This window comes from Takifugu rubripes, chromosome 11 (genome assembly GCF_901000725.2).
Source record: "Takifugu rubripes chromosome 11, fTakRub1.2, whole genome shotgun sequence".
In the NCBI taxonomy this organism is placed as follows: domain Eukaryota; kingdom Metazoa; phylum Chordata; class Actinopteri; order Tetraodontiformes; family Tetraodontidae; genus Takifugu; species Takifugu rubripes.
Window position 1 is genome coordinate 5,733,015 of NC_042295.1, and position 23,162 is coordinate 5,756,176.

Below are 23,162 nucleotides of genomic sequence, written 5' to 3' on the forward strand. Positions count from 1 at the left end.
GATCACATCCTTATTCCTATGCACATTTCTTTTCTGCCCCCTCCAGTAAAGAGTGTCTGGTTAGCACCTCAGGGAATGACAACACAGAAAATGGACTTTCAGGAGCCAAAGCTGACAACAAAGATACGCCAAAGGCATAAGTAACCAGCCCATTGTAATTGTATATGTGTACATGCAGTGAAAGCATGCTCTTATGTTTGGACTGTTTTATCCATGTAGTGACTAATTACTTTAACAGAACTATGTATTTTATAAAGGGTAACAGAGCAGAATTGCTGATACAACCTTTAAATCATGCTTGAAATGCTGAAATACAAATACATGTGCAGCTCTGAATCACTTTCTCACCTACCCGAATTTAGTTTCTTTACCTCTTATAGAAAATTCCATAACTCTCCTTGCTAACGGAACTGAACACTATATTTTTACATGTGCTCCCATCTTTACTTTCTGTAAACTTTAAATGAGCAAAATATGAAACATTTTAAAATAATTTGTTTGTACAGAATAACGTAAATAATTTTTACTGCTACTGCTAATTTTAACGTTATGTGCACATTTAAATTTGAACTGAGACATTTCTTTAATAAGCAAAGAAAAAAAAAAAAACACCCCCCCCCCCCCCCCCCCCCCCCCCCCAAAAAAAAAACCTAACCCTAACAGCAGCAACAAAATTTTAAAAAAAAATCTTAAAGGAGCACTATGTAACTTTGTGACCAAAGTTGGTAGTGTACCGTATTTTCACAACCATAAGGTGCATCGTAGTATAGGGCGCACCTTCAATTAACGACCTATTTTAGAACCATTTTCATACACAGGGCGCACCGTGCTATAAGGCGCATAGCATAGAAACTGCGTAGTGCCTGGGATTCATGACGCATTCTCTAGATCGAGCTGCGCTAAAAGGAATGTCAATAAAACAATCAGATAAGTTGGTCAAACTTTATTAATAGAATACAAACCGGCGTTCTCACAACTCCGTTCACTCCCAAAATGAATAAACAGCTGTTTTATTATTTTTCCCGAGTGACGTAGTGTTTTCGCGTAACACAGTTCGTTTAATAACAGCGAGTTATAACAGGCAGTACAACATTGCAGCCTTGTTAAGTTGTAAACACACAAAAGAAACACGTAAAGCTCAGTTTATCAGTTCATTCCTCATCCAGGAATCCCTCGAATTCTTCTTCTTCGGTGTCCGAATTGAACAGTTGTGCGAATACGGCGTCCAACATGGCCGGCTTCGTCTCGTCAAAGTCGTCATCAGGGTCAGTGTCGCTGGTGTTGTCTGGCATTTCAGTGACAATCCCTGCCTTCCTGAAAGCTCGGACCACGGTTGAGACTGATATATCAGCCCAGGCATTTACGATCCACTGGCAGATAGTGACGTATGTCGCTCGGCGCTGTCTTCCCGTCTTGGTGAACGCCTTCCGTCATCCACCGCTCCCACGCAGTTCGCAGTCTAGCTTTGAATACCCCGTTGACACCAATATCTAGCGGCTGGAGTTCCTTTGTTAATCCACTTCTTGCTTTGTTTCCTCGGAAGCTCCGTTGAGTCTTCTTTACCTGGCGCAGGTTGTCTTGTTGCTTCCTCCACTTCCACACCATTGATTCGTTCACATTAAATTCTCTTGCCGCTGCTCTATTTCCGTGTTCAACTGTGTGACTGATAGCCTTCAGTTTGAACTCTGCGTCGTAAGCGTGTCTCTTGCAAGGAGCCATTTTGGGGTCTTTACAGACAGAAATGGTTTGGGACTGAATTCCTATTAATCACTCTTACTGCTGTTACTTCGGCCACGCCTACTGACTATGGTAGCCGCGATTAACCAATATTACCGTAATCCATACAAAAGGCGCACCAGGTTAAAAGGTGCACCGTCGATTTTTTTAGAAAATTCTAGGCTTTTAGGTGCGCCTTATAGTCGTGAAAATACGGTAATCAAAATCAAAATACTCTGGAATGTATTAACCCTCAGAAAAGATGCATATTGCCACTTAGAGATGAAGAGTAGGAAATCTTCCCATCAGTTACCCAACTTACTCTGTTGCCTGTAAACTGGGACAAGTAATGAATTCCACCAAGATGCCAAAATCCAATCCTGAACATTAACTACTGACTTACGTGTTTGAAATTAACATGTTTCTTAATGTCCGTTGACATATCAGGGCCTTTTATGATTACTTTAAATAAATTACATACTGGTCCTATAATGTAGTTTTTCATCTCCTAAAGCCAATCTGGCAGGTTCCAGTTGTGCAAAGGTTTTAAAATTTTGCTGTAGATGAGATACGGGTGCCGGATCTAGTGTTGTTCTCTCTGTTGCTGCAGAAAACCCTAAACTTCAAGCAGTTAGTCCTGACTTCAATGCAGAGAGCAAGACAGACAATTTGAAAAGTTTACAAAGTTCCTACCAGCAAGCAGCCCAAACAGGCAAACAAATCCAACCCAGTAGACAAAGAGAATCAGGAAAGTAAACCAAACCATTATAATCCAACACAAAGAAGACATGAGGGGTGATGCTGGATGCTTTCACAAAAGACAACACTGGGAAGGAAAAGGGAAGTGGGGACAATCGGACACACATGAAGGTGGTTAGGGGACGTAGGGGTATTGAGACAGACAGGACAAAACAACAACAACAACAAATGTCCAAACAATGTTATAATGCTAAGCATATTAGCATATTAGGATCTTAATAGTTAAGAGAGTTATGAAATACTCTTAAAAGCTTCATTGTTATAGATGTTCATAATTCTGCCTGATATATGAATATAAAATGTGACATTAATCAGATTTGTCCACTCTTACATGTTTATATTATAGTAGGCCAATGCACTTTTATAGTGTTTATTAATTATGGTTAAAAAACATCTTTGATATTGGTTCTCTCACGACACACAGCCAGCCACACTGAAAAACAAACAGACAGAAAATAGCTGTATCATACTGAAATAGGAAGTAATTAACAGCAAAAATCTGTTGTAATGATTTAGAATTTTTTGTTTTTTCATTTTCATTCAAGACCTCATTTTGGTCAATTATTTACAGCAGTTAAGATGTTATTTCAGACAGCAAACAACCCACTAAATATGCATCTAGCTGAATATTTAGAGTGTTTCCTAAAACAGTTCTGCACAGGAAATCAGACAACAATTTTAAACATTGCCATGCTCAAAGTTAAAAGACTTTTTTTGATGATCAAAAACATAAATGATAGCCAAGGAGAAAAAAAAGTGTAAATAAAGATTAATTAACAGGATCACCGCCTTGTCACCATTTTGAGGTACAGACAGTGTGATGGAGAGATTTGTATACAGTCTACATTTACATTAACTGAAGAACAAAAGACTTGAATGTTTGGTTTCATATTTCAGTAATATGAAAAAAGAAAGTATGCACGTAACATTAAGGAAAGGGAAGGTGAGGGTTATCCTGCAATTTTTTTTTCAAGTGTCAAAGAGCAAATTATTCAATGAGTTTCTTTGTCAGTATGCTGGTTTATCAATGTAGTGGTATGTTTTTCCAAAACACTTCTTTTTTTAGATATCTGATAAATCTTTATATATATATAGTTGTCATTTAGATGACAACTTCTGAAATATTCTTTAATAATCTATTAAGTCTTAAAGACACCTATCTCATGACTGCTGAATGTGAGGATGCTTGTCTGTAGTGAAGCAATTCCACAAATGAATATGTGACTGCAGATTTATCAGCACATTACACTCAAATGAGATGCTTATAGTATTTAATTGCAACTAATTAAAATTTTACTTGATATGTTACAAAAAAACTATCATTTCTTGTGCACATACATGCATGTGGACCACCAAGTACTTACAAGGCATGTCTGTATTCACAAACATCAAAGTGTTAGGAGTAAGTACTGCTCTTACTGCCAGAGTGACTGAAACTCACACTGCCAATCCAAGAGTCTCATGTCTGCTGTTATTACCACAATATTGGAGTGGTCTGAAATTTAGGCATGGCTAAACATGCTTTATTACATCTTTGCAGGATTTGACCCAACTCTAGTGTCACAAATATTTTTTAAATACATGTATTGCATTGGTATTTCTAGCAGGTGAAACATGCACTGCCAGGCAAAAATGTTTGTTCTCTGCATTTTACATTCCACCAATAAAGAAAACATAAATTGAAAACTGAAAAAAAAAAAAACGCTATTTAAAACTAAACACAAATTTAATAAGAGGAACAATGTGAGATATGTGATCTCTCAGAAGTAATTGCTTACATCACACTGCCTCAAGTTTCTCAAAGAATCCAAAAAAGAAAGGCATTATCATTTATTGGATTTCGAGCACAAACAGAAAATTCCTTTTTATGTCACCACATTTGTGACTTTTAAAGTTTTAAGGTTTTATATTGAGTACCTGAAAATGTTTTCAGGTAAAGAGTAGAACAACAAAATCATACCTAGACATTTGATCCATTGGTATTACAGAAATTACACTGAGAGACAAAACTCATGCACTTGAAAGAAATTGTTATTGAATTTCAACCTGTTTATCTGTAATTGATGCTTATTAGCCCTTCATGACTATGCATCTGAAATCTTGAATTAAAAGAAACATATGATGAAATGAAACGCTTTGTGTGGTTTTTATCTTAATTGTTGTGACTACTTGAAGTTTGACAATACAATGATTGATACACTGGTTGCCCCTAGGAAAAAATCCTACTAAAAGGTAAGAGGAGAGTTCTAAATTATGGTTAGGTATGAAATATTTGGCTTTCCACAAAGGCGAGGAGTTAAGCTTGGGTCAGTGATGGATATACTCAGAGTCTCTCGCAATGCTGTCAATCAACAACGTAGGCAAGGCACTGACCACTGCATCCCAGTCCACCTCCCACTTCCCAGCATGAGCTATACTAGAAGGGAAAAGAGGAAAGGAGAAAGAGAGAGAGGTGTGTGTCTGCAAGTGTGTATGGGGGGGGGGAGTGATGAAATTGTTTTCATCAATCAATCTTTAAATAGTCTGTTACAATCAAAATTGTCTCCAGGCGCTTTACAGAATCCTAGGTCCTGACCCCCAACAAGCAACAGTGGCAAGGAAAAACTCCCTTTTAACAGGACAAAACCTTGAGCAGGATCATGCTCATAGAGGGGGACCCTCCTGCTGATAGCCAGCTGGGTATAGAGGGAGGTCAAGAGGGGGACATGTAGAAGAGAGAATAGGCATAGATCGTGCAAGTACATAAATTATAAAAGCTGCTGGTATAGGAGTTGAGTGGGTCAATGGGGCTGGAGGTCAGTAGGTCAGCATACAGCTATGAAGGCCGCAATATCTGTAGCTGAATACAGAGAGAGGAGAAGAGAAGCAGAAAAACTATATGAGAAAATGTATTCATGACATCATCACCAGGTAAGGAGGAGAGGAGAGGAGAAAAAGATGAATGATTGACAGAGGCGTGTCAGGTACCGTATTTTCACAACCATAAGGCGCACCGTATTATAGGGCACACCTTCAATTAACGGCCTATTTTAGAACTATTTTCATACACAGGGCGCACCGTGTTATAAGGCACATAGCATAGAAACTACGTAGTGCCTGTGGTTTCATGACACATTCACTAGATCGAGCTGCGCTAAAAGGAATTTAACTGCCATAAATATCATTTATGTTGTCATTTTATGTGTGTGGAATATTTTATTTGACATTGTTTATTTTTATGAATATTTAATTCCTTTATTTAACACATCATACAGGGGGAAGTGGTTTTCTGTTCTTTGTTTAGTGACGGACCTTTAATGTGGTACTCCACTTCACAAACTTTTATTTGAGGTAACACTGCAAGAAGAGGAAGTTGCAGAAGACATTATTTTAAGACGTTTTTCTTTGCTCATGGTGGACTCATTCCCTCAGGGGTGCAGCCAGCGAGTTGTTCTGAGTTCTATTTTTCTTATGTTGCGTTTGTACGTGTTGTATATGTGAAACCTGTTTAATTGTGGGTTGTGCTAAACAGTTCGACGGTGGTGATGGCGTCTGCTTCGACGGACCTGCTAGTGCCCAGCAAGGAGGCGCAGACGGCTCGTCACGAAGGAAAAGCAGATAAGCCGCTGTTTAACAAGAAGACATATGTTCAACGGTTTTCCATGAACGTCCGTCAGACACATAAGTCAGACACACAAGTTAAAATGCTCTGAAAAGGGACACAAGTCTGGAAAACCACAAGGGACTGTGAAGCTTAGTAACAGTGGTCATAAGTTTAATGAGCAACTAATGTCGTTTACGTTTGATGTCTTATTTGAGCACCTCATTCGTTAAAGGGGTAATCTGTACATTTTGAAAGGTTTGAAATAATTCATGAGCATTTAAATGAGCTGAAAAAATAAGCTGATAATTTTGAGTGATATATTTTGTTTGAAGTTCAATATTTCCTAAGCAAGTCCACTTAAGTTTTACTGTGAAGACATTTAGTTTCTGTAATCAATGGTAATATTTTGAGTCTTTTAATGCTCGCTTTAAGGGTTAATTAGAAGCAAAATTATCTTTAAGTTTATTGACCTGAGTGCCTCAAGAACATGTTTAGGGCTAAACTGCTTATGTCAGAAGAGCCAATGACATATAGTTAATTTCTTAGTAATTCATTTGTCAGAAGTAAAAACTGTCACTCTGAAGTAGCTTTCAAATGGCAGAACCAGAGCAGATAGATGAGCATGATGATGCACAAGTAGTCCAGTTTGAAGAGCCCCAGAGAAGTGAAAGAGACCGCACATTAACAGAAAAGAGAAAAGAATTTCACAAGGAAAAGACTAAAGGGCTCCTTCTACGCTTTGACAGCATTTATGACTGCTGGAAAGCTCTCAGCAAGGTTGCTAAAAGGTCTGTAATAAAAGAGGACCCCAGCAACGTTCTAGAAGAGCATATCAGCACTGTTCAAAGGGAGTTGTCAGAGCTGAATATTGTTTATGATGAATATCGGAGGTTTGACAGCCCAGAACATGAAATGCGCTGCAAGATGGATAAGTGTGTATCTGTCACAGGGATTGTGGTTCAGAATGCTCAATTTCAAATGCAAGGAACAGCGGAGAAGATTATTTGGCCTGATGCTGGTTCTGTATTTGCGTCGTCTGTCTCAAGCACATTCAGCCTCTAAGTATTCTAAAGCTAATTCTGTTGTCTCTAATGTATCCTCAGCCAAAAGACAAGAAGCTGCAGCAGAATATCCAGCCACACAAGCTGTACTGAATCAATCAATCAATCAATCTTTATTTATATAGCGTCTTATACAATCAAAATTGTTTCAAGGCGCTTTCCAGAATCCCAGGGCCTGACCCCAGACAAGCAACAGTGGCAAGGAAAAACTCCCCTTTAACAGGAAGAAACCTTGAGCAGGACCAGGCTCATGTAGGGGGACCCTCCTGCTGATGGCCGGCTGGGTAAAGAGAGAGGAGAAGGGGGAGGACAGGTAGAGGATAGGATAGGTAGGATAGGAGAGGAGAGGAGAGGAGAGGGGTAAAGGAGAGGAGAAGTAGAGTGAAGGGGAGGTAGAGGAGAGGAGAAGGAGGAGGAGGGGAAAGAGGAGAGGAAAGAAGAGGAGAGGGAGAGGAAAAGGAGAAGGAGGGGGAGAGGAGAGGAGAGGAGAGGGAGAGGAGAGGCACAGAGCACAGAAACACACACAAAAAATATACTGAAGATTATGGCTGAACAAGAGGGTCACCAAGAGAAACTACAAAGACTTGAGGCCGAGGACAACCTGATAGCTGCAGACCAAGAAGCAGCTGCAGTATCTCGCCGTCTACAAGCAGAAAAGGAAGAAACTGAACGCAAAATAGAAAGAGAGAGAAAAGAAGCTGCACTTTTAAAGCAACAAGAAGAAGAAAGTGCAGCAAGAAAAAGGTCAGTCAAAGACTTAAAAAGAGAACTTGAGCGTTTGGAGGAGCTGAAAAGACTGAACTCAGCCAGAGCAAAGCTTCAAGTTTATGATGAAGGTGAGATGCTACACAACACAGAACTATCTACAGATATGCAAGCAACCAATCAGATGAATCCTGTGTATCAACACACACAAAGTGATTCAGCTCCAAGACATGTTGTTCAAGATAATTCAGGAGAGCTTGTTAAAGTTTTGGCTGAGGCCATATCAGCAAATAGGCTACCTATCCCAGAACCTATCATCTTTAGCGGTGATCCACTCAAGTTTAACCACTAGAAGTCATCCTTCCATACACTGATTGAGAGGAAAAATATTCCAACAGCAGAAAAAATCTTCTTCCTTCAGAAATATGTAGGAGGAGCTGCTAAAGAGGCTTTAGAAGGATATTTTTTGACTGATTCAGAAGACTCATATCACGCAGCATGGGACTTGCTTAATGAACGATATGATCAAATTAAATCAATCTTTATTTATATAGTGTCTTATACAATCAAAATTGTTTCAAGGCACTTTCCAGAATCCCAGGGCCTGACCCCAGACAAGCAACAGTGGCAAGGAAAAACTCCCCTTTAACAGGAAGAAACCTTGAGCAGGACCAGGCTCATGTAGGGGGACCCTCCTGCTGATGGCCGGCTGGGTAAAGAGAGAGGAGAAGGGGGAGGACAGGTAGAGGATAGGATAGGTAGGAGAGGAGAGGAGAGGGGTAAAGGAGAGGAGAAGTAGAGTGAAGGGGAGGTAGAGGAGAGGAGAAGGAGGAGGAGGGGAAAGAGGAGAGGAGAGGGAGAGAAGGAGAAGGAGGGGGAGAGGAGAGGAGAGGAGAGGAGAGGAGAGGAGAGGAGAGGAGAGGAGAGGCACAGAGCACAGAAACACACACAAAAAATATGATATACAATCACTTCAGCGGGGCCGGAGGTCATTATGCAGCTCCGAGGGCGGCGATACCTGTAAATAAATAGAGGGGGGGGGGGGGGAGAAGCAGAAGAACTACACAAGAATCAGCATAACTAGTCTGCTTGATGAGGAGAGGAGAGGAGAGGAGAGGAAACCATGACCCAGTGGAGTGACAGAGGCCTGTCCCGGACCCCGGCAGCCTTGGCCTATAACAGCATAACTAAGATGTGACCTAACGATTAGACGACCCCCTAAGTATGATAATTTGTCTGTCTATGATAGTAACTGGAACTACTGAATTAGTAACAATAAGCTTTTTCAAAGAGGTAGGTTTTGAGTCTGACCTTAAAAGTAGCGATGGAGTCAGCCTCCCGTACCTGGACAGGGAGCTGGTTCCATAGCAGGGGGGCCTGGTAGCTAAATGTTCGGCCCCCCATTCTACTCCTAGAAACTCTGGGAACCACAAGTAGACCAGCATTCTGACAGCGGAGCGGTCTATTGGGCTGATAAGGTATCACTAGCTCCTCCAGGTAGGGTGGAGCTAGGCCTCTGAGGACCTTGTAGGTCAAAAGAAGGGTTTTAAAAATTATTCTAAATTTAACGGGCAGCCAATGAAGCGACGCCAGTACAGGAGTAATGTGATCTCTTTTGTCAATACCTGTCAGAACTCTGGCTGCAGCATTTTGGATCAACTGGAGGCTTCTTAAAGAGTTGTTTGGACACCCTGATAATAAAGAGTTACAGTAGTTTCTATTTCTAAAGCTGTCATTTATAATGTCCATATGGATATTAAAGTCTCCAATGATAATGACTTTGTCCGTTCTAAGGACCAAGTCAGATAAGAAATCAGAGAACTCAGACAGGAACTCTGAATGTGGCCCAGCAGGGGGCCGATATACAACTACAAACAGAAGTGGCTTTTCTGCCTTCCAGTTCAGATGAGTGATGCCAAGAGTCAGGCTTTCAAATGAACTGAAGCCATGTTTTGGTCTGGGATTAATTAATAACTTGGAGTGATAGATTGCTGCCACTCCCGCTCCTCGACCAGTAACACGTGGAATATGATAATTAAGATGGGTAGGAGGAGTAGATTCATTTAAGCTCACATACTCCTCCTCCTGAAGCCAGGTCTCAGTAAGACAAAATAAATCAATGTGATGATCCGCTATCAGGTCGTGCACTAACAGGGATTTACACAAGAGATCTAATATTTAACAGTCCACACTTAATTGTGATAATAGTTTCTCCAACTTGTGCTTCAGTATTAATTTTAATAAGATTTTGGTGATTGACCGCTCCCCTGCTCTGTGCTTGGTGAACTTTTAACTGTGGAACAGAGACAGAGAAGAAATGGACCACTTCTTGTCAAAGTGACAGGTTGACCTTTCCCTGAACCCGCCCACATCTGTTCCCCCCCCCCCCACCTCCCTTTCCCGCCTCCCGCCATTCTTCCTCCCACCTTTTTTTAAAAAGGAATGGCAGCAGTTACAAAACAGTTACAAAACAGTTTTGCCATAGTCCTGGCATAGCCATCTGTGGACAACATGAGTAGTTCTACATCCGTGATTGGTGAGACGGCTGTGACCGTTATAAGAGAATTGTGTGGAAAAGTAGTTGACAAATCCACGGTGTTTGTACAGCGTTCTCAGGCGTCACCTTCTGAGCCTTTGCAGCAAGAATGGTCTTTGGAGCCTTATAGTCAAACAGGGAGTTTTGGGTATGTGTTCCGTTACAAGACGGGGGAGTTGATTTTCTATCAGCGGGAAGAATCTTCCAGTGAGGGGCCTATGTTGTCGGCTACGATGTCTTCCAATGACTGGGGTGTGTTGAAACTGATCAAACCGAGAATGGTGTGTGTGACTGAAGAAGGCTGTGAAGAAAGAAACAACACAGAACAGAAACCTTCCACAGAACAAACATTTTGTGAAACATTTGTGAAAACTAGAGAAGAGAAAACTATTGGAGAAAGTTAGACTGTTAGAACCCTAACACTGTGGTTCAGAAGAAAAGAGAAAAGAGTTGGTGGCCTCAAGTAAGAAATTTAGGGGCCTACGTTGTCTTCCGGTGTCCGAGGTGTGTAACTGAAGAAGCTTAAATCCCCTGGAGACCTGGAGGCCCTCCTGGAGAAAAACATTCTTAACATGAGTTATATCGCCTGAACCTGTTGTTTGGTAGAGTTCCCGTGTAGGGAGGTATCCCCATGGGAGCTACATCACCACCAGTTGGTCCACCGGGGCAATCGTCAATATCAGACTTTTCGGCGCCAATCAACTTTTTTTATTTTTTTTTCCTTCTCGCCAAGCATTGTAAAGCAAATATATACATGATCATCTCACAGTCATTAGTTCAGTCCTCCAGAACTTCATCGGAAGCTTCACCGTCTGCGAGCGCGTGTAACAAACAAAGATGGCTGCAAAGATGACTACCGGTAAGCCTCAAATTCTTCCCAAACTTTTTCTCTGTAGTTTTCTAAATAGTTTTAGAAAACTATTAATGAATGAACTATTAATGATTAACTACTATTTACGAATAACTGTGTTTTAGAAGTTACAGTAGAGGTTCACCATATGCCAATTTATCCTGGTAAGCAATCCGTGATCTTTTTAACCTGAAAGTTGTTCTATTTTTATTCTAGATTTTTAAGTGTAATTTTCTGTATCTTTAAAGTCAGCGCCGATGAGTTTGAAGGAATAACCCTCACGCAAACAGACATTGGTATTTTACATACAGTTTTTTTTTTTGTTTTGTTTTGTTTTTTATGAACAGCTCAGTTGTTCATAGATTGCTGAAATATAACTTTTTATGATACATTTTTCAGATCTGTTAGCCAGGGCTGAAAGATTGGTATCCGAAGACAACCAAGAAACTGAAAAAGCAGTAAAAGCATTGCTGTGTTCTGAAACCCCACTCCCCGTGCAGGGGACAAATTGCTGTGTAACTGAAATTGGTGAAATAGGGGGGTCAGAGAGCAGACCCTCAGCCCTTACACACATGGCCCCTCCTAAACTTTCTCCTCAGCAAGGGGGAGGAGGGCTAGGAGAAAATCCATCCGATCTCTCTCCTGAGCGGGGTGAGAGGTTTTTTAATGATTTTAACACATGGAGAACAAGACGCTCCTTTAACATTCCCACTCGGGGAAATGTGCCTGACATTGCAACATTCTATCGAGATGTAACAGGGGTTATCAGCGAATTGGCGGATGTTGCCAGACGACATAGTAGTCGCAATGATTTAATACAGTTGGAGGTGGTGGGTGAAAACGTACACAATCATGTTACAGTTGCTGTGGATGAACAAGGTGAAAATATTCTACCGGCTTTTAATGGAATGCTAGATCGGATTGTGCAGTCAAACGGTATCATTTCATCGGATGAGAATATAGAATTCATCCTTCACGTGGTGCAGAACCCAGGAGGAGGTGCCAAACGTAAGATGGAGAAAACTCTAGACTGTGAAATCATTGACAAAAAAAGACGTCACTTATTTATCGTAGACAACAGAGACAACCAGCTTTGCTTCGCCATCAGTCTAGCTCACGTTATCTACCCGAAACTTACTGAAAGAGAATGCCTTGATATTGCGAGGAAGTTGCAGCATCAGGCTGGTTTAAATGATGAGACCCCCGTCACTTTCAGTGACATTGGTAAATTTGAAAATATTCTGGGGCGTAAAATTGTTGTGTTTTACAGAACATGCCACAGTAAACCCCTCTCACATTATGAGACAAAATTCTCTGATCGTTCCAATCAGTTGTTTCTCTTTTTACTACAAAATCACTATTATGGGATAAAAAATCTCAAAGCCTTCCTGGGGTCGTCAGACTGTAATTATTGTTACAAGACTTTTAAGCACCCCTATACCCACTTTTGTAAAGGTTACTGCGCAGTGTGCAACGATCCTGCCTGCCCCACAGAAGGGTTCAACACAGTGGTTTGCTCTGACTGTAACAGAACGTGTCGCTCACCCTCTTGTTTCACCAGACACAAATTGGTCGGTTCAAGCAGAAAGTCCAGCCTCTGCGACCAAATCAAAAAATGCGCACGATGCGAACTATACTACAGTGTCAATTTGTCGTTAGACGATGCAAAGCATCGCTGTGCGGTGAAAAAATGTAAAATCTGTGGTGAAAAACTGCAGAGCGACTCTAAAGTCGATCATAGTTGTTACATTCCTACCCTCCAACCAGACATCTCACATCCTGATTTGTTTTTTTATGATTTTGAAACATTTGTGGGTCAAAATGGAGAGCATGTTCCTTTTTTAGTGCATACAAAAACATCCAAAGGTGAAGAGAAGGCGTTTTATGGTCTTGACTGTGCTAAAATGTTTATTTTGCATTTCAGGAAGCCACGATACAAACAGAACATCTTTATAGCCCATAATGCCAAGGGGTTTGACAGTTATCTGGTGTTAAAAGGTATGTTGGAACTGGATGTGACGCCACAACAGATTCTGATGAACGGGAGTAAAATCCTCAGTTTTGAGGAATCCCATTATGGTCTCAAATTCATAGATTCCCTGTCATTTCTCCCCATGCGTCTCAGCGCTATGCCCAAAGCCTTAGGATTCACTGACAAGACCAAGGGGTATTTCCCACACAAATTTAGCTCAGAAATTCACCTCAATTACGTGGGGCCCTATCCCGTTCCGTCCGACTACGACGTAGATCGCATGACGGTGCGCGAACGGGAAGAATTTGACCCGTGGTACAACGAGGTCAGCCGAGGTACCTTTGACTTCAAAAAGGAGGCCTCGCTGTACTGTAAAAATGATGTTGACATTCTCACCCAGGGCAGTCTTAAATTTAGAGATCAGTTCCTAGGTGAGACGGGGGTAGACCCTTTTGGTTCTATCACCATAGCCGGAGCCTGTATGAAGGTGTTTCGCACCAATTATCTGACTCCTAACACTCTGGCTATCCCCTGCCCTCACAACTATTTGAATCAGAGCAAAAGATTCTCTAGCGCATCGGTTCAATGGTTAGAATGGTTGATGCACAAAGAAAAAATCTTTATACAGCATGCTCTAAACATGGGTGAAAAACAGATTGGTGCATTTTTCGTAGACGGATATGCTGAGATTGACGGTGTAAAACATGTCTGGGAATTTCATGGATGTTTTTACCACGGCTGTCCCAGTTGCTTTGATCCCACAGTACAGTGCGATATGAGAGGCGTCACCTTTGGTGAACTGCACTACAAAAGTGAGAAGAGGGTGAGTGAGCTACAGACCACACATGGGGTTCGTGTTGTAGTCATGAGAGAACACACGTGGAACCAGATGAAAACAACATGCACGGAGGTTAAAGAATTTCTCCGTTGCTTTAACGCTCCTGAGCCTCTCAACCCCCGAAAAGCACTTTTCGGAGGTAGAACGAGCGCTTTAAAACTGCGACACACGGCAGCGCCCGATGAAACCATCCACTATGTTGATGTCACCTCACTGTACCCGTTTGTCAACAGTACTTGCTCTTACCCCTTTGGTCACCCCGTGATCATCTACAAAGATTTCGAGGACCCACGCAGCTACTACGGCTTCATCAGAGCCACTGTGTATCCTCCTCGAGGTCTTTTATTCCCCGTGTTACCGCACAAAAGTGAGGGAGGTAAATTACTCTTTACACTGTGTCGCACCTGTGCCGAAACTAACAATGAGGGTGGCCCCTGCGAACACGACGATGAGGGCAGAGCTCTGACGGGGGTCTGGGTCACCGTTGAATTCATCAAAGCTCTGGAGGTGGGGTACAGGGTGGGTAAAATTACAGAAGTCTGGCACTTTGACAAGAGCAGCGACACTGTGTTTACCGACTACATACACACCTTTTTGAAAGGAAAGCAGGAAGCCTCGGGTTACCCCGCTGAGGCGACGGACCGAGAGAGCAGGGAAAAATACATCAGGGACTATCAGGAGCATCAGGGCATTCTTTTAGATGCTGGCAAAATCGAGACCAATCCTGTGAAAAGACAGGTTGCTAAATTGTGTCTCAACAGTTTGTGGGGAAAGTTTGCACAGAGAGATAATTTGTTTAAAACCACCATTGTCTCAGATCCTAAAGAATTCTTTAGTTACATGTTTTCAGGTAAATACAAAGTCGAATACTTTTCCGTTCTCCACAGCAACAGAGCTCTCATCAGGTGGAAATACACCGACAGGTACGTTCAACCCCCAGGTAAACAGAGTAATGTTTTTATTGCAGCATTCACCACAGCACACGCACGACTGAAGCTGTACAGTTATCTGGAAAAACTACAAGACAGAGTGTTTTACATCGACACAGATAGTTTAATCTATCTGGTCAAAGAGGGTGAGAAACCTCTAGAGCTGGGTAACTATTTAGGTGACCTGACGGATGAATTGGATGGTGACAGCATTCAAGAGTTTGCAGCGGCGGGTCCCAAGAGTTACGCGTACCAAACACGAAATAAAAAGAAAGTCGTCATGCGTGTGAAAGGTATCACTCAGACCCGGGAATGTTGTGAGCGTGTGAGCTTTGACAGTGTCAGAGAGCTGGTGGAGGGTTACCTGAGTAATAAACAAGAGGGAAACACGATCGAGATCCGTCAACACAGCATCAGACGTGATAAAAAGGGTTTTGCATTGAGAAATGTGTCATTTGATAAAAAATTTAGGGTGGTGTATGACAAAAGACGACTCTTTGCTGACGGAACAACTCTGCCTTTCGGGTATTAGAAATGCAGGAAATTGAATTTGATCCTAGGTTTATCTTTCCTTTTTCTTGTTTAATCGTGGGTCCGAGCGGGTGTGGAAAGACCTATTTTGTAAAAAATGTATTGGAAAACTGTGACCGTGTAATAAATGTTGTACCTGACAATATCGTGTGGATTTATACCTCTTTTCAACCTATGTACACTGAACTGCAAAAGATGATTAAAAACATTAAATTTGTCAAAGGTCTGCCTGATACTTTTGAAGATGAAACACTGTTTCCTCCTGATCAAAAGCATTTGATTATTTTGGACGATGTTATTTTTCAAGCCTCTGACCATCCTGAAGTGGTAAAGATTTTTACACAGTATCGCCACCACAGAAACATGAGTGTTATGATGTTGACTCAAAACGTGTTTCACCAGGGTAAACACAGTCGCACCATCAGTTTGAACAGCAATTATTTGGTCATGTTTAAAAACCCACGGGATAAACTACAAATGAATATATTGGCTCATCAGATTTTTCCATCACAAAAGACATTTTTCTTGGAGAGTTTTGAAGACGCCACAAAAGACCCTCACGGGTATTTAATAGTGGATCTCACCCCCGTCTGCCCAGATCCGTACAGACTGAGGACGGGTGTACTTCCTCACCAGCAAGCGGCCATTTACATCCCCAGAGCGTCGACGTAGATCATCATGTCAGCGCGTATAAAAAGAAACGCACCCCTGCTGAAGGCCCTGTACCGTGGCACACCCAAGAAACGTAGAGACATTCTTATTCACAGCTCCCCGGATTTTATCCAGACACTGTGTGAGATTTCTTTAAATCTTCTAAAAGGAAACGTCCCCCTGACTCCTTCTCAATTTAAAAAACTGAAGAGACAGAAAAAAATTATCAAACTGTTGGCTGATAAAAGAACCAGTTTAAAGAGGAAGCAACAGGTTCTAAAGAAGCAGACGGGCGGATTTCTTTTACCTCTCCTCTCAGCGGTGGTACCTTTGATCGGGAACCTCGTCGGAGGATTGATACGAAAATGACTTTGAAAAAGGCCCAAAAAATGTTTCTCGTCACCCCTCATCAACTCAACCGCCTGACGCGACCCTCCCAGTCCATCAGAGATGTCGCGGAGGACGATTTGGATGCTAGGATGAGAGCCATCTTAAACGAGCAGGGGCTGAGCTCTCATGAAAAAATTAAAAAATATAACGCGTTACTGCAAAGATATCTGACCTTTGTGAAGCAGGATCAGACAGAGAATCTGACAGAGAATCTGACAAAGACGGAGGCAGAGGCAGATTCTGGGACGGACGTACGGACGTCCGATAGCATCATCGACGACGTGTTGCAGAGCCTCCCACCGCGAGATCGCAAGAACGCCGAATACGTCTTAAAGAAATTATCCGACCGTCACGATGTTTGGAATACAAAAGGGGAATTTGTGTACCGGGGCGTTGTAAAAGGGTCTCACATGATCGATCTATTCAAACGACTCTTGTTTCCTTTTAAAAAGAAAAAATCAGAGGGTTCTGAACCTCCCGGATGGACACATTTTTTAAATACTCTCTCAGAATTAAACATCCCTTTGTCTTCTATAAGTAACCCAAAAGCGCGTAATCAATACCGACTCCTCAAGATGGATGCGATCGGATCTCAAGACTCTGAAACACCTGCGGATCTACCGTCAAAAACTAGAAGACGAACAAATGACCCCCCGCGTTGGATTAACATTTCATCGTGAATAAATGTAATACACAAAGTTTTGTCTTTTACCAATAAAGCGTTTATTAAAAATTTTTTCGAGCGTACAGTCATTCATTCAAAAACTTTAAAAATCTTTAAAACATTGCAAAAAACAACACCCCTGCTTGGAGGGACCATTGATTTTATTTCTAATACAGCGCTGATATTTCCTCACATAGTCGTACACCATGAAGTCATTCTTTATTACATCATCATTGTACAAAGACAGTACTTGATCAAAAGATAGCCCGCACGCGCGGTGACAGAGGTAATAGATGCAATGTTGTCCGCAGACCGTCGACATGTGGTGCTGCAACTGAACGTCGTGGTACTCAATGTTTTTAGAACGTTTTTCCAGAAACTGTAAGATGCTCGGAGGGTAGTGATCAAAGTCCGGCGGAAATCCATAAGAATCAAAAAAGGTGGCTATGCCACCATTTTCCAGCGTCAAAGCTAACCAGTGCTCCCCCGGCATGTGAGCCGGATGTGTGTTGACGATAAAGTAGGCCGGGGTTCTAAAAGAGGGATTCAGCATGGGCAGTTGATCGGACGCCCACACCCCGCAAAACACATCTCCCAGCAGGCTATGCAGAAGGTTCTCTAGTTGAACGTTGTCCATCTTTTAATAATAGTCCACCAGCACCTGCCTCTTGGCGTTGATCTCCAGAATAGAATCGTAACAGGCGTAGACGATAAGGGTCGCGGTGTGCGGCAGGGGTGTTCTAAATCTCAACTCCAGCCTGAGGTTTCCGTTTGAGACGGTAGACAGTGCGTCGTTGTCATCGCTCGGATTGAGATTAAACACAAACAGAGAGTAGCTGTCATTAAAGTCATCACGGCTGATACTCAGGGGTAAATCTTTGAGATGTCTCCCGGTAGCCAGGAACATGTTGTAGAATTCTCTGACGGACACCCCGTTGTTAAAATCGGGTTGGAAAGCTTTAGCCGGAACTTGCCGGCCGTCCTGACAGAGAGCCAGGTATTCGATGTCATAGTGTCTGAAATTAAAAGGCGACAGGTCTCGTCTTCCTGTGAAAGCCTCGTGGTGTACCATACCCAGAACCACGTACTTTGGTATGCTACCCAGAAACAGATTCTCCTGGTTGCAAACCCTAGAGTTTGCCGGAATAGAGTAAGTTTTCACATTAACGCGTGAAAGGGGGTAGAGAGCGTTGCCCTTCATTAAGGCGGCGGCGTGACCTAACCTGACTGCAGGGGACACGGCTACTTTTTTAACAAATAGGGAAGCCCCCAGTACTTTTAGGCTAAAAGCAGAGTCACGCGCCCCCATGAGGCAGAAAGCATCGTTGGCTCGCATCAGTTTAATTCTCAAATCGACAGAGTTGAGCAATAGTCTCTCGCAGAAAAAGATGTCCCCGTGGAGAGGACCGAGCAGGTGTACTTCTCTGGAACGGGCTGTGGACGCGGCTCTCCTCGTTAACCCTTTATTTGGACCGTTCACGAGCACGATAGAGTCCACTGACCCGGCGGTATCTTTGTAAAAAAGACCCCCGGTAAACTGACTGGAGAGCGTGTCCGGTGAAAAGTTGAGCAGGGTCTCAATCATGCAGCGATAGGGGTGGGTAGCGCTCGACTGAGAGATGAGTCGATCCCCCAGGGTCACGTCGCATTGACTGAAAATTGTATTTAGAGGATAATTGATAAGACCCACCGCTGCGTCATTAGCTAGGTTCGATCCGTTAGCGTTGGTGATTTTTACACGGAGATGCAACAGAGTGTCGTTCAGATCCAGATACCGGTCCCCGTCTCCGGGGATGAAAAACTCAATGGGTCCCCCGTCGGTGATGGCTGACAGGGGAGAAATTTCCGTGTAGGTTTTTTCATCGATAGACAGCTGCGTCATAGGTGCTGAAAATAAATCCAATTCGGCCAGAGTACACTCTGGAGATTTCTGATGTACTAGAGCCATTTTCTTTTTTCTCAAAGAAAAGATATTCTTAAAAAATATCAGAGCTCCGGACGGACTTCTTCTTCACACGACGGCCTTTTGCAACTGATTTCTTCCTTTTACCGAACGGCTGTTTATTAAAGCTCGAGGGGATGCGTTCTCCGGGGGGTCGTCTTCTCTTCCTACGCGACAACACCATAATGCCCCCGGATCCTTCTTGCTTCATCTCTTGATCATCTTCTTGATCACCGGCGAACCGTTCCATCACGTGTTTGACGGCGTTGGAGGCGATGTTACTCGCAGCGGCTTTAAGATGAGGTTTAGCTATTTCGAAACCTTTCTTGGCCAAAGGGCTGACGAAACGAAATAATTTAGAAAACAAAGATCCTATCCCCCGACCGTACATGACCGGTGCACCGTAAAACCCCGGCAAATTCCCCCCTACTTGACTCTCATAATATTGTACAAATCGGTGAGGATCTTCTCTCAAACCTACCCGAGCCATTTTCTTTTTCTCTATTTTTCTCTTAGCCTTGAACACTTTGTGTGTGGATAGCTGATCAGCCTCCTGAAAATGAATGATGAGGACGCGGGCGATTGGAATATATATAACCCTGGGGTTCAAGTTCTAGGTCTAAAGTGGAGAGTCGCGATAGTCTTGCCGTATGAAAATTTTACCGGTTTGTTTTGATCCGTTTTTATCTCCACCTGAATGTTTTCAATGTGGTTTTTGGACACCGGTAAATAGTAAGCAGGATTGAAATACTGTGTGACGATTTCACCGAACGTTCCTTTTACATCAATCGTTCTCAAAAGTGGCGCATAAACGTCGCCGACCATCTGCGGTGCAACTACGTCGCTGTAACAATACATGTGATAAAACCCGGCTCGTAAATCGCAGGGATAGTACGCATACCTTTGGTCAAACGTAAACCATTCCCCTGATTTCATACCCATCAAATATGCCAGGGGTCCTTCGAAGAGTACGTGGGTTTTACCTCCCGATTGGAAATCAAATCTTTTCAGAAGACTGTCATAGACGAGGTAAATATCAGACTTTATTCTTCTAAATTGTCCGTCCATCTCGAATCTAAAGGATGAGATGCCGTTGAAATATGATTCTCTCATCTCTTGACGATGCACCTCGCTCTCCGTGGCCGGTTCTTGAGGGTTTTCCCTCCAGTAAAAGTAGGCATCCTCCTGAGAAAGGTGATAAAAGGTGTGCGGGTATGAAATCTGCGTTAAAGCTACTTCCCAGCTTCCCTCTAAATCGATATGTTGAGGCAAATCCACGCGGTAACTGGAACTCGTGTTTTCTTTAAAAACATCGACGCTGGCGTTGGAGGGTAGGGTAATAAAAAAAACCTCGTCCTTCGGACCGTACATGATGAAATGATATCCGTTGCGATCGCGAGTTGATTTTTATACGTTCTTTAAATCTGCGGCTTTGATCCAGCTGTTGAATTTCTCCGGCCAGTTTTTCCAACTTACAAAGACTTGCTTTTCACCCCTGACGACGCGATGCTTCAGAATCTTTTCTACGTGGAAAAGTCTGTCTTCCCCCATCGTTACCTTTTGTAGCTCTGGCTCATAAAATGACCCTTGGATGGGTTCTCCATCGTAATCTTTTAGCTTGTACACTGGAGGGTTGCGAGGGATGCGTTCAGATACCGTAAACACCTCGTTCGTAAAACTCTGTTCATATTTTTTATCAAACACTCCTCTCAGTTTTGAAATTCTAACTAGGTCCCCCTTCTTGAAATTCATCTTGGTTTCAACCTTCCGTCGGTTTTCAGATTTACCGTACAAGTTTTGAAACACTTTAAAAGTGTTCTCCGAGGTTACCTCAGAGGGTTTCATCTTGATACTGCTGTGATAACTGTGATTATAGCTTTTCACCAAGTCTTGTAAGACGTCGGTGTATCGCAGAGTGTTGTTTGCTGTAAAATATCTCCACATTCTACCTTTTAATGTACGATTAAATCTTTCAATCACAGAGGCCTTAAGGTGGCTGGCGGTGGAAAAATGAACGATATTGTGTTTTCTCATCAAAGCTTCAAAACTCTTGTTAAAAAATTCTTTCCCCGCATCAGTTTGTATTTTTTCAGGCGTCTGACTTGACTCAAAAATGGATTCAAACGCCTTTACCACCTCAGCCGCTGATTTTCTCTTCAGAGCCCTGACGTAAGCTTTTTTGGAAAATATGTCTATGACCGTTAATAAATAATTATATCCGTCATTATGCTCCGACAGGGCTTGCATATCGCACAGGTCCGCTTGAAATTGGTTTAAAGGGCGGGGGGCGAAAACCCTGTTTCTTGGAAAATGTATCCTGGCCGGTTTGTGTAGAGTGTAAGCGTCCTGTCCCTGTAGAAATGTTTTAACATTTTCTCGAGGAACCGTCTTTCCCATTTCTTCTTGCACCCCCTTATGGAGCCGCTCTACACCACCGAGGCTACCGGGATGCGCGGGATCATAGTACACTTTTTCCATGAAGCGTGTCTCAGACATGTTGAAAACAGAATGAGAAGGGATGCTCGTTTGAGAGGTATTTATTTTTTTATTAGGTGTTAAGAAATCTTTAGCATACACATTTTGTGAGTAACATGAGTAAATACATTTTGTGAGTAACATGAGCAAATACATTTGTAACATTTGTAATGTGAAAGTACAGATAGTCAAAAACTAGTCTAAGACCAATGCGTTATCATCAATAGAGTTAAGACTTTATGATCTAGACTGAGGCAGATATCATCGTGTAATTTTCCAAGTTCTTCCAAGATGCTTACAGAATGGTTGTTTTGCACAAGTCTGCTGGTCACATCAATGAGCAAAGCATAAAAGGCTATCATATGACATGGTTTTACAACATCGTTGGACAGTTCTTTAAAAATTACTTTAAAACAATCCGACAATCCAGATTTGCTCATAAGCATCGTGTCATTTACCATCTCTTCCCAAAGTGCGGGTCCTGCACACGTTCTGGTTTTTTCCAGCAAGATGTTTTTGTTTGAAGCCGTTTTGTTCTCAATAGCCTGGTACAAGATGTTTATTATCTGACCCTTGATCAATTGGATCTTGACACCTTCTACATCGTTTACAACTTTTCCCCAGAAGCTCCCCATTTTATATCTGAAAATGGACCTAACTATGGTCGCTGGAGTCGGCTTCACGTAGCTCAAAACAGAGTCGCCAATTACCAGGGTCGGTTTCTCAGCGGGTGTGTCGCCGAGTGGGGAAAAGCGGTTAGCCACGGGAAGCGAGTGGTGGTGCACTCAGCCGCCCTGGCTAGCCGGCTGCTCGGCTGCTGCCGGAGGACTGCTAGCTGTAGCTACGCTAGGCGGCTTCGCAGCAGCTAGCTTATCCTGGCTACTTGACGCAACTCCAGCTAACTCCAAGCTGCGGAACCGCGTCTCAAGCTCGCTAAGTCTCGCCTCCATAGCCATAAATAAACTACACTTTCTGCACCTATTCCCTTCACTAAGGGAGGCAGAGGAGTAACTAAACATTTTGCACGCTGAACAGACAAAGGAAGTATAATAATAATAATAATAATAATACTCACCCGGCACAGGAAGTGACGCAATACTCAATGAAGGCGGCCAGCTGATGTGCTGTATGTTGTGACAAGTGTCTCTCATCGACAGAACACAGGGCTAAAAACTGTAAAGCTGTTAAAGCTATGTGGAGTGCAACAGTGATTCGCACACTTCCGCCATGCACCCTGGGCCACCTCCATGGGCAGATGCAGACCCTGACACCCTACCATTGGCCCATGGCGGTGAGTCAGATACCCCAAGCCCCACAGTGACCACATCTAGCTGCACTGAGGTATGTGGACAAGGACTACAGAGGAAGTCATGTTCTAAAATTTGCCTGGTGAATGTGTATCCCTGCTCAGCCCCAAATGAGAGAAGAAAAATATATGCGATCTTAGATGATCAGAGTATTGTGTCATTAGCCCGGTCCCCCTTTTTTTTGACATATTCAGCCTGCATGGTGAGGCCCTCCCATACACAATGAAAACATGCTCAGGAACTGTGGACACAC

At 42.7% G+C, this 23,162-nt stretch overlaps 1 protein-coding gene across 3 annotated transcripts in view; it reads left to right on the forward strand.

Annotated features, from left to right (window-relative positions):
- Positions 1-619, forward strand: part of LOC101064058 (sodium channel subunit beta-2) — a 69,934-nt gene extending 69,315 nt beyond the window's left edge. For all 3 annotated transcript variants that reach the window (XM_029843732.1, XM_011616850.2, XM_029843733.1), the window contains one exon: positions 47-619. In XM_029843732.1, the coding sequence (XP_029699592.1) occupies positions 47-140 (94 nt within the window). In that variant the 3' untranslated portion in view covers positions 141-619. The remainder of the gene's footprint in view (positions 1-46) is intronic.
- The last annotated feature ends 22,543 nt before the right edge of the window (positions 620-23,162 follow it).